We start from the raw sequence: 11,984 nt of genomic DNA, 5'->3' as shown, positions 1-11,984 counted from the left end.
ACCATATACATAGAGTCATGTACATACATCCATCCCAGGAAAAGCAGAAGTTCAAGGTATTCTTGGCTAAATTGTAAAGCTGAGGTCTGCCTGGGCTACATGAGGCACGCCTCAGAAAACGAAGCAACAAAGGAACCCAGACACGCAAAAGGTGACCTAAAGAAAGGCTGAGCAGTTGGTCCAGGAATTCAGAGAAGTCAAGGGAAGCTTAGTGGTCAGTGCATGAGAGGGGAGTTAGGTGCAGCACTCTGGAAGATGCTCTGCAGCAAAGGACCAGCATAAACAGCCCTGAGTTGGGAAAGTCCTGCCCTTAGGGTTGGGTTTACCTAGAGCAGGGGGGAGGGAGACTTGAAAACACTTCATTAAGGCCTCTCGTTAGAGCAATGCTGAGCTTCCTCACAAAGGAGTCCAGCTGGGCTGCTGGGTGGGTGGACTTGTCTCTTCTGCACTGTCCTGGGGACATGGCAGGTAGCAGCCCTCCAGAACTTCCACAGCATCTCTGGCAGCTTCACCTCCTTGCCTCTGGGGACATCAGCGCAAAGGCATTGAGCTCAAAGAGGCATCCATGTAAGCTCTTGACCACATGGCAAGGAGCCAAGGGGCTGGTCAAGTGAACCAGGGCAGTGTTTACCAACTGTGAGCCCCTTCCCACAGATGGTTCCAACTGAAGCAGGCGTTTCATAGAAACTGCCTTTGCTGAGAGGTGCTGACTCCAAGCTTGAGCTCACAGGCAACTGAAAACCTGGCATCCCTGCCTTCATTTGTTGTCTGTCACCTTTACTCTGGCTCAGATGCCTACATGGGCCAGTCAGTTTCTAAGGTGTGTTTGTCTGCCTGAACCTGCCTCATCTCCCTTCAAGACCAAAAGCACAAAAAGCCATTGTCCTAAACCTACAGTCAGTCACCCTGAATTCCTGGAAGAACAAATCGGGCAGGACGAACCACCCACAGGATGAGAGTGAGTGTCTCCTCGGAGGCTGCCACCTGAAGCGGATCATCCTGTAAAAAAACGAGATTGTTCCCTTGGTGATGGCAGATTAATGATTCAGGACCAGAACTGAGGCAGCAAAGGGCAAGCCCACACCCTAAACCAGGATGTTTACCTTCTCTCTTGCCTCCTGCTTTCATTTTTCCTGATTAAATCTATAGCTCTTATCAGCACTCCCAAGATTGACTTGGGATCCCATCCTAGCCTGTTGCTTAAACCTCTCAGCTCTTTGTCATTCTTTGCTTTTTGAGACAGGTTCTCTTGTAACCCAGACTGGCCTCAAGCTCACTAGGTAGCTGAGGGTGACCTTACACTCTTGGCCCATCTGCCTCCATCTTCTGAGTGTTAGAAATACAGTCTTGCTCTACCATATCCAATTTAATGCAACGCAGGGATTGAACCCAGGACTTCTGTATGCTAGGCAAGCGCTCTACCCACAGAGCTACATTGCTTCCAAAATTCTCTATCTAATTATGGTACTGGTATGATGAGTGCCTGAGCCTAACTCGGGCTAGGCTTTTACCCTAAGCTCCAGCTACATCATACACCCCTGGAATCAACTGGGCAGGTATTTTAGCATCATTGTCGTGATGATCGTAGTAGAGGATGAGATTAAATGTAGATGGAGCGTCCATTATGCCCCAGGTACTCATTTAAACCTTAAAACTGTCAGGAGGCTGATGGAACTGTCCCCCCATAATTAGGCCCTTCAGCTAAAGCAGGGATGCTATTGGGACATCTCATTTATTCAGCAATTTACTCAGTGGAGCACCACGTGCATTGCTTTTCTTGGGATCAATAACACAGAAAGGAATAGACTGGTCCACGATCAAAGACAGGAGCAGAGGCAGGATGAAGATCCAAGGTTGCCTACCATGAAAGGACCCCAAAAAATCTGGGGTAAGAGGTACTAGGAATGACCCAGACACAAGCTTGGCAGTTTGACCGAGATTGACATCCACTCACAATTGAGATACATGACTTTTATAAGTTTTCAGGGGCTGGCAGGAAGTTTTACATGGCATAAGTTAGTCTGGGTTAGCCTGCGCATTTTGCAGATATAGCCTACATGATTTATGGGGTTAGCCTACATGACCGGAAAATGGAGGGGCTAGGTACAGGTAGGACCATAAAGTAGGAGCTGTCAAAACCATAGCCCAGATCAGCTTACCTCTTGTCCCAGGGTGATTTCAGCAGTGGGGGCAAGGCCTGTTCTCTTTAGGTTGTGAGATCTGGCATCTTAGAATGACCTCTGTCTTGAAAGGACAAGCCTGAAAGTACCAGAGCCTGAATGCTGGGGCTATCAGACAATAGAGAGACACTGATGATTTATGGAGAACCAAGAAGTGACATGAGAGAAATGAAGGAAGGTATCAGTGGATCGGATGAAGACTTTGGAGGACGGAGGTGCCTGCCAGGTGACCACAGCTAGCTTCTCTCTCTCCAGCATCATGGGAAGAGAGAATAAACTTTAATGAAGTATTGAGCCTTCCAGTCACGATTGCAAAGAACCTCAAAGAAGCAGATGAATGCGTCCGACATCATAGGCTCTTCAGTTAACTCAGGAATCCTGTTGTGATTTATAACCGCTTATTCAGCAAGTTGTTTAATGGAGCACTTGTGCATTGCTTTTGTCAGGGGCATAATCGGAACAAAAGCAAGATCAATCTCAAGGCTCACATTGGAGAGAAAAGCTATGAAACATCCATGCCCCCTCCCCCGCCTTGATATAGCCCCTTGCTTCACTCACTCGTTTATCCATCCATTCCTCCATCTATCCGTTTATCTATCTACACATCAGTGATAGACCCATCCATCCTCCCCCCAACTGTGTATCCACCCACTCATCAAGAGATGGGACGTGGAGGCATCGTCAAAAAATCAGCTCTTAATTACGTTAGTGGTCTCAGTTGAAAAAAAGAAAAACCAAAACAAAAAACAAACAAAACCAAAAACCGAGAGACTGATCACAGCAAAACAGGGCCTGACCTTAAGGTGGGATTCTAAAATGGCCCAGATGTGGAGGAAGGGAGGCTGGTTGGGGATGTAGCATAAGCATTTTGGCAGAGGCTGAACCACATGGCAGTCTCTCTGTCCTTCCTTCAAGGTCTCTGGGAAGGCTTACTAAGCAAGAAGGGGGGTGCAGGAGGAATGTCGAGTATATGCATATTCAAGGACATTCCCCGGCCAATGTGGCTCATTTCTGTTTTTTTTTTTTTTTTTTTTTTCCTGGCTCTCAGAGACCCCTACCACGGATCTATCCATCCTCTGTGGATCCATCCGTCTCCCCACCCCCACTCATCACGCACACATCTGTATGTCCATCTGTCCATGTATCTATTTATCTATTAACTCACCACCCACATATACATGCATCTACCCATCTGCCCGCCCATCCACTCACCCCCACCATGCACGCATTTACCCATCCATCCATCTACCTACCCATTCATCCCATTCATCATTCTACCCCATACATGTGCACATGTACAAATCCATCCATCCATACTTACATTCATCCACCCATCTACCCATCCACCCATCCATGTGTTCTCCTCTCCCCTCACAGAGGCGCTCATGTATTCATCTATCCACTCATCCAGCCATTCAGTCCCCAGCACGCACACATCTGCCCACCCTTACATTTGCATATATGCATACACACACCTACCCTCTCCTACCCTCACACACACAGGCACGTGTGTGGATCCATCCATCCACCTGCCCACCTACCCCCGACATGCATCCATGCATCCATGCATCCATCAATCACATAAAGCACTCGAGGGCAGTATTCTGGAAATAGCAACTGCTCAATGTTATGCAGCATTGCTACTCTGACAGCCATCAAGTTTTTAGGACACAAATACCTGTTCATGTGGCAGGCATATAAATGTACTTTATCTATAGTTAACTGAAGCTGAGCATGGATTTGTTGTGGAAACCATCTCTGTTCCATCGGACTTGCGGAAACACTCAGCCTGTGACAACTGGCAGATCTCCTAGATTTTCTACACAGCCAGGGGTCCTGTTAATCTATTGACTCTGCCACAGCAGGCCCAGCATCAGATGCGAAATCTCTAACAACATGGCTGCCACTGTCACTGCTGCCTGTGACTGCCGATGCTGTCTGTCCTCAGCCTCCTGAGCAGTGGGTTCTCCGCCTTCCTAGTGCTGTCACCCTTTAACACAGTTCCTCATGCTGTGGGGACTCCTAACCATAAAAATTTTATTTTGTTGCTACTTTATAACTGTAATTTTGCTACTGTTATGAATCATAATGTACATATTCATGCTTTCGGATGGTCTTGAGTGACCCCTGTGAAAAGGTCATTCAACGACAAGGGGGTCACGACCAGCAGGACCTGCCCTAGAGCAAACCTGCTCCTGTGAAACAGGAGAACATAGGTCTGTACCTGACTCCAAGTTCAGGGTTCTCCTTCCTTGTCATCCGTTTCCCCAAGTCTTGATCCAGTATCTGGCATTTGTACGGAGGACACACATGCAAGTATGATCTAGACAGATCCCTCAACTCATTCACTGAATCTTTATTGAGACCTGGGAAGACAGAAGACCCTGTGGTCCGCAGGCTCACAGCCTGGTCTGAGGTGGGAGCTGGCTCCCCGCAGGCTGCTCGGGAGTCGTGTTTTTAAGTCTTTCACTTATTGGCTACTTAGACAATTATAAGTCTGTCAAGAGTGTCCCACTGTACCCAAAACCAACCATGCCCAAAAATAACCTCTGGTCTGCCCACCCAGATCACACTTTCTGGACTTTCCCTTGCCGTCGGGTCCATCATCACTCTATGAAGGTGGCGAGGCCACCTGGGTGGTCTCAGCATGTTCACTCTTGAGAGCGTCCCTAGCCCAAGATGTACCTGCCTGACAGAGGTTAGGAAACCCAAAAGCGTAAGCCAGAGCTGATAGTCTCCCTAACAGCCTGAAAAGGTGGACACCAGAGGGCGCCTCAGGACCATACTTCCTGTCAAAGGAGGGCCAGGCTGGTGTCCTCACAAGCCATTTTTTGCTTTCAGGACTTCCTCCCCAGTGCTTTGAGTCAGTTAAAACAGACGCCCCTGCCGCCTTGCTTCACCTCAAAGTTCCTGGTGACGCATCCCTTTGATTTCAAGCTCGCAGAGATGTTGTACCACGGAAAGCACAAAGGGATCGGGCAGTTATGGAGTTTCCTCTTCGAGACTCGCCCTACGCAATGCTTACGCTGCCTTGTGCCACGCACCAGGCTCTTCTCGAACCTTAGGCTGCTGCAGGCTTTCTACAGATGGCGGAAGTTTGGCAGCTGTAGTTAGAAGAAAAATCTGCCTAGGAGCTTTACTCCTGGAGTAGCCGGAGGCCTCTCCCACTGAGAGGCCTTTAAGGGGCCTAGCAGGGGGAGCTCTGCTCTTCTTGTTCTGACAGGAGCCTGAGGCAGCTGTGTATGCTCGCTGGTGACTTGCCTGGACACCTGGACCCTCCCTCCATCTGTTAGGTCCAGCTAACGCAGTCACACCGGACTGTCCTGATGGAGCAGCTGGTGCCCACTTCTTGAAGCGGGGAAGGACCTGGAGTGAGGACACCTCTCGGGAAGAGTTTGCCCTCTCTGGCCCTCAGATACCTGACTATCAGAAAAGGGGACTGGACTAGAGCCGTGCCTCGGTTGATAGAATGTTTGCCCAGCATGCATGAAGCCCGGGTTTTCTCCCCAGCACTGTGTGAAAACAGCTGTGCTAGTTAATGCATGCAATCATAGCACTCAGGGGGCATTGTTGGCTTCGTAGCAAGTTCAAGGCCAGCCTGGGCTGCATGTGACCTTGCCTCAAAACCCTTGGAGTTTTCTTTGTTTGGTTTTTGTTTTTTTAAAGTGAGGGATAGACAAGATGGATCTAAGGCTACTTTCCCATCTAAATTAGCCCTCGCCAGTGAGGGCATTTTGAGGTCTGATGACAATGGGGACAGTATTTTTAGGTTAGGTTTTTTTTTTTTTTTTTCTATGCCTCATAGTAAGCCATCTGGCCAGAAATGTTCCTTCCAGAGAGAACCAGTCTTGGATAAGAATGTAGACAAAAAGAGAAGCACGGCCCAGGCGTGGTGGCACACGCCTCCCACCTCAGCCCTCAGGAGGCAGAGGCAGGTGGGGTCTCCGGATGCCTTCAGTCTGTTGCTCATAGTGAGTTTCAGGCCATGGACTGAGAAGCATGAAAGCGTGGGAACTTACTGTTGAGAAAAAAAACAAAAACAAACAAACAAACAAACAAACAAACAAACAAACAAAAAAAAACCAACAAAACCATGGTGGCCCTGCCGGTGGGAGCCAGCATGTCGAGTCTGCCCCCACTGTATGGCGGCGGTTAGCCTTGTGCTGGCCCAGGATAGGGACGCACAGTAGGACTGACTGATTGGTGGGTGAATGAACCAATGAAAAGAAACTCCCATCTAAGTTCCGGGAAGACAACGGAAGAGCGTTAGACGTACAGGGAAATATAATTCTCTTCTTCTTCAGAGGGAACAGATACCAGGAGACGCTTAGTGGGTCCTGGGAGTGCTGAGGAGTCCCAGGGCTCCTTTAGCTGACCCTGGGGACCGGGTGTGGCCTCGGGAGGCTGGGGGCGGGGCTACAATCTCTAAGGGGAGGGATGGGTTTTCGGGGGAGGAATTTGGGTTCCGTGCTCCTCTCCAGGCCTGGGATGGCAGCAGCCTGGGGTGGCTACGGAGATGAGCAGGGCCTCAGCAGGGTGGGGTGGGCCCAGTGCACAGCTTGTTGGGGTAGTGGGCATACTTCCGGTTATAAGTCCCCAGGTGGTGGCGAAAGCAGAGCGCGGCCCTCTTGTCACATTCACAGGTCTGCCGCTGGCAGGTAGTTCTACCAGCTGGAGGGGAACGGAAATAAGCCAGGGCCTGGGGTGCGGGCTGGGGGTGGCTCTGGCGGCTCTGTGGATCCAGGTTCCCAGCCCCATCTTCAGCCGCTTTTCCTCTTCCTAGGAAAGCTCACCCCCAAGGAGATGTTTCATACGTTTTGCCAGTCAGGGGCTGGGTTGGGGCTGGCCTGCCCGGTCCAGGACACTCAGTGAGCCAAAACGTTGCCCTGGGTGTTTCCTTCCCTTCCAATCTCACTCAGTCTTAGCCCTCTCCTGCCAACAAGGGGCTTCACAACCTCTCATCTTCCTCATGCCAGGGCCTTAACAACCAACCCCTCTCCCCCAGGTGACAATATGATGGCCAGTATCTGGGCTGGAGGCTATTAAACTAGTGCTGTGGCCTCTCAGAGCCTCAGCCTGTCTCTATCAGAGCAGACAGAACCTGCACCTAGCCTGGGCATCCTTCCATGCCATCCCACCTTCCCTAGAGCCAGATGGCATTAGCATGGTAGGTGCCAGCTGTCTAGAAGACCTTCTTGAACCCACTGCCGTTGTCCATGTCTGTCCAGAGTGGCTCTGGCTCTTTTGTCCTCAGGAATACACCTTCCTGTCTAGAAGGGTCTGGTACCTCATTTTCCCCTCAAAGACGAGCATTTCCCTTTGGGATTCCACCCACCCCTGCTATTTCAGCAGGACTTGAGGTCCTAACAGTGGGCAGCTGGGGAGATGGGCGAGGCTATCTCAGCATAATAGGCAAGGAATCACACAGGTTTTCCACAGCTCATTGCCTTGTTCAAAGTGCCACGGTGGGCATGAGGCAAAGGGCCTGAGTCCCCTCTGCCTGACTCTTCTCTCAGTGCCATCGCAGCTGGGGACGATCCCACCCTTGCTCCCCTGCAGGGGCAGGACAGTCAGTTGGAGCCAATTCTGCCCCAGGGATGCTGGTCTTGGCTCACACTTTGGCTCAGACCTCTGGGTTCTGTGATAAGCCTGATCCTCTAACTGCTTGGGTCCTTCCTGTCTTTCCTTTCGTCCTACACCCATTAGGCCTTACTGTCCTCCAGGCTGTACCTGGGTTTACACTGAAAAGAGAGTTGGATCCTCTGATCCAAAGTGCCCCTTGGGTATCCTTGGCTTAGGCTGTTTCCCTAGATGAGGCCCAGAAGAAAGCCAATAGAGCCAAATAGGCATAAAACTTGGCAAAGCGGAGGAGGTGGGGCCATCCCAGCAGCCCCAGAGGGGAGAAACAGCTCATGAGAATACCCCCACACCCTCCCGAACCCCTCATCCCAAGTCACAGCTCCTCCTGGCGCCTCCTAGGGGAGGGTCGTGTGAATGATTCCCCTGGGTGTGACTGAGCTCAGCCCCTTCTGTTCACTCCCCAGAGGCTGGGGCAGAGCAAGGGCCACACCTATGGGTCACAAGGCTGAGTAGCCCTGTAGCCCAGATGCCCCGGAAGAATCGGAACAGGTGGACATGCGTTTCTACTCTTATGAGATGATGGAGGGTGGGAGGGCTAATGGGTCTGGCCCTGTGATGAGGACCAAGGTCACCACCTGGAGGGAACACCTGTCTGGGGGGAGGGTCACTCCGGGGTTGGCCACCTACCACAGAAGATGTTGTCTCGACTGACAGAGAAGAGGTACCTTTCCAGCTTCGGCTCACAGCCCAGCTTCTTCACTCGGTCATAGCAGCAGTCATGGGTGTGGCAGCACCTGTGGGGTCAGAGTTAACCTGGAGGGGCTGTGAGTCGGGCTGGGCTGGACTAGAGCAGAGCTGCTGGGGCCCCAGGACCCAGGATGAAAGTAGAGCGCGAATCGCTGCTGTCTGGGTACCCCCAGCTCCTCTTCCTCCCAGGCTGCTTCCCCAGCTCTTCCTCCTCCACACGGGTCCTCCTGCTCACCAGTCAGTCTGGTCCACTGGCCAGTTGGAGCCACCAATACCACAGTAGCAGCCATAGTCATTGTACTGCAGCGCAGGCTTTCCCGTCATCCTCTCAATCATCACTCCAAACTGGACCAGGTTCCCGCCAGCCAGGGGCACTACAGAAGAGAAGGTCCAGGCCACAAGGTCCCTCAGTGCCAGTGAGCATCCTGTCCAGGGCCCCATCATCAAGTCCCTTCAGATCTGACATTTCCCCAACTCTTCAGTTAAGCTTCCTCCCCAAAGCACCCAGCTGTCAATAGCAATGATAGCAATGGCATCCTTTATGCCTTAACCTCCTAGGTCTCCCTCCCCCCTCTCTCTCCCTCCCTCATCTCTCTCTGTGTGTATGAGTGTGTCACCCACACATGTGAATCCATGGAGGCCAGTGGTTGGTACCAGTGTCCTTTATTCCTTTATTATTTTCCTCCTTACTTTTTGAGACATAATCTCCCAGCGAACCTAGACCTGCCGAGAGGATCCGCCCGTCTCTGGCCCCAGCACCGGGGAGTTCAGGTGTGAGCCACATGCCTAGCTTCTTTATGTGGGTCTTGGGGATTCGGACTCAGGTGCTCATGCCTGTTCGCCTTTGCAGTCTCCCGCCCACCTCAGGTTCCTCGCTCCCCTTCACTAGCTCATGCTGTGTCGGCACTCTCCACCGACTCTTTAAATTTCTCTCAGAAAAATCTTAATCTCCCCAGACCTCAGGCCCTATCTCCCCAGTGGCACTCTGCTGCCAACAAAGATCTCATCACCCACCCCTGGGCCTGTTTCCTAGCCACCTTTATGGACCTCCCTAAATTCCTCCTTCTGACCCTTCTGATTCAGCTGTGGGGAGGCACCCATCCCATGAACCCCCTCCCCCCTTCCTCACAGCATTTCTCAGCTCTCCCCCTGCCCTCCCTCTCTTCCAGTCAGTGCTGGCTTGGGCAGCACAAGCCTCAGGATGGCCAGGTGGGCGGTGAGAAAGTGGGCAGTTTCTAGTGCTTGGTACCCATGATGCCCTGTGCAGAGCCATGCTCGGGCATCCAGAGAGCTTCCTATTGCCAGATGGGGCAGGAAGGGGGGAGGTCATGAAGCTCACTTACCCAGGAGGCAAAGGAAAGCCAGGTCGAGGGGAGGTTTCATCCTGGGGGAGGTAGGCAGGGGGCAGAGGAGCCTGCTGCTGTGGGAGGAAGTGAGCAGGGGCCTGTGATCTCAGGACACCTTTCAATTAGTTAAATACACAGATCCTGTCCACTCCCCATCATTAACCCTCGAGTGCCCAGTGATGCAATAATTCTTCCAGCTTTGACATTTTGGCTAAGCTCCCAGGGGGAGGGGCCAGCTAGTGCCCAACGGGCTCTGCTTTCAAATGGGTGTGGGAATGGGGACGGGGCAGTCTTACGGCCCTCTTTCCTCCTGCCTCCCTCTCTGCCCTGATCCCCATGTTTCAGAATTGTAAACCTTGCTCCTGGTGGCTGTGCCCTGTTTCCCCCTTGCTTGGTATTACACTCACTTCCTTGTAACCAACTCAGCAGACAAGACCCAGTGCGACAGAGAAGCCGAAGCTCCCACAGGGCCGAGCTCCAAGTCTGTCCTGTTCCCGAGGCAGAAGTGCCCCTCCCCAGCCTTCCCTGTTCATGACCCGTGACTGAGATAACTTGACCATCTGCTTCTGTCAGCACACTTAGGGCCTTCTCAGTCCTGGTTCCACCGAGGATCACGAGGCCACGGGCAGTCTTCCTGTCTGTGTTACGGAGGCACCCTGCCTCACCTCCTTCAAGAGATCTGGCCCTCGATGAGCGTGTGTGTGTGTGTGTGTGTGTGTGTGTGTGTGTGTGTGTGTGTGTAGAGAGATGATGGGGGGACTGGACAGGGGGACAGGGAGTGGGAGGTACCAACGACACAGGCGGGCCACTCATAAACAAGGCCAAGGCAAGCCCTCAAAAGCCCATTACTCTTGGGCTTCCACTATTCCCATGTGACAGAGAAGGGAACACACACACACACATACACACACACACACACACCCCACACATTGGGCAGCCCCAAAGGGCTTACCCAGGACCAACTTAGCCCCTTTACGGGAGCATAGTGATTCTCAGGTTATAGTTCACTATAAAATCAGAGGAATGAGTGTAATACAGCCAGCTATGTCTATATTCACACAAATATAGAGCCTGACTTCCCTATTCTTCTTTCAGCCTGGGGAAAAGCCCGTCATGGGAGCAAGTGCCTAGGGCACATGATCAATGACCCCTCCTTCCAGCTTCAAGCCTCAGCTGCTCATTTAGGGCCTGGGGTCTGTCTTCTTTGGGTGGCCCCCACTGGGCATCAAGAGCAGGAATCCAGACACCCTGGACAGAGGCACCGGTCTGTGGGGGAATGTCTCCATGGAGTCGGGAGGACAGAGAGCCGAGTAGCCTGACTCCCTGGGCTGCATAACTTGGGATGAAAGGTTTTGAACACTGGAGGGAAGCCCTGTAAACAAGGGCCTCAGCCCCACCTCCAGCCCTGCCCATCCACTTCCAGCTTCTATCCCCCTCCCCTCCCCACCACGCCAGGGGGGTGCCTCTGGGTACTGCAAGCTCTGACCCTGTTGCAGAGGTGATGGAGACCAGAAACGAGTCCTCCTGCCTTATACAACCCTCAGCTGTGAGTCACAGTCTGTTTAGAGAGGTCCCTTTCCTTGCTGTCTTCTTTTGATTTTAATGAGGGCTCTCCTGGCAGTCCCTGGCTGCTGGCCTGGCTCAGGAGGCCCCAAACCATGAGTCACACAGGAAGAGCTGCCTCCTAACAACCCTGCAACCTGGCTTTAGTCCCTGAGAGGGATGGTCTTTAGCAGCACTAAGGAGCCTGCTTCTGAGATAGTTGCTTTTTGTGTGCCATTTTGAATCTTGGCCTGGCCAGGATGGGGACCCGGCAAGTTTCCATAGGTCTGTATGTGTGCTGGGGGAAATCTGGGCTAGCTTCCTGGAGGAAGCTCCCCATTGAAGTTTGTTGCGCAATGCTTTTTGGAGGCTGGACTTGCGGGGGGGATTCACACATTCCGGAAAGGGTGTTGGTGTCAGGGCCTTCACGTCTCTGGTGCAATGTGGCAGAAATTACAGCAACCCAGGACTTGAATGCTAGCACCTTCACTTAGGGGCTTAGTGACACTGGCCGGTTTTGTCACCTCTAGGAGCCTAGCTTCCTCGACTATAAAAATGGAAATAATTAGACTGACCTTTTGGGGCTATA

At 52.1% G+C, this 11,984-nt stretch overlaps 1 protein-coding gene across 1 annotated transcript; it reads right to left on the bottom strand.

The window, feature by feature from the left end:
- Positions 1 to 6,708: 6,708 nt before the first annotated feature.
- Positions 6,709 to 9,890, bottom strand: Pla2g2e (phospholipase A2 group IIE). Its single transcript, XM_055610757.1, has 4 exons — positions 9,851 to 9,890; positions 8,743 to 8,881; positions 8,448 to 8,554; positions 6,709 to 6,851 (listed from the first exon to the last, which is right to left on the bottom strand). The coding sequence occupies exons 1-4, from the start codon at positions 9,888 to 9,890 to the stop codon at positions 6,709 to 6,711; spliced, it is 429 nt and encodes a 142-aa protein (XP_055466732.1).
- Between the last annotated feature and the right edge of the window lie 2,094 nt (positions 9,891 to 11,984).

Source organism: Psammomys obesus, unplaced genomic scaffold, assembly GCF_907164565.1.
Source record: "Psammomys obesus unplaced genomic scaffold, mPsaObe1.curated_primary_1811, whole genome shotgun sequence".
Lineage (NCBI taxonomy): Eukaryota > Metazoa > Chordata > Mammalia > Rodentia > Muridae > Psammomys > Psammomys obesus.
Note: the sequence above shows the minus strand (reverse complement) of the source record. Positions and strands in the feature narration are given on the sequence as shown.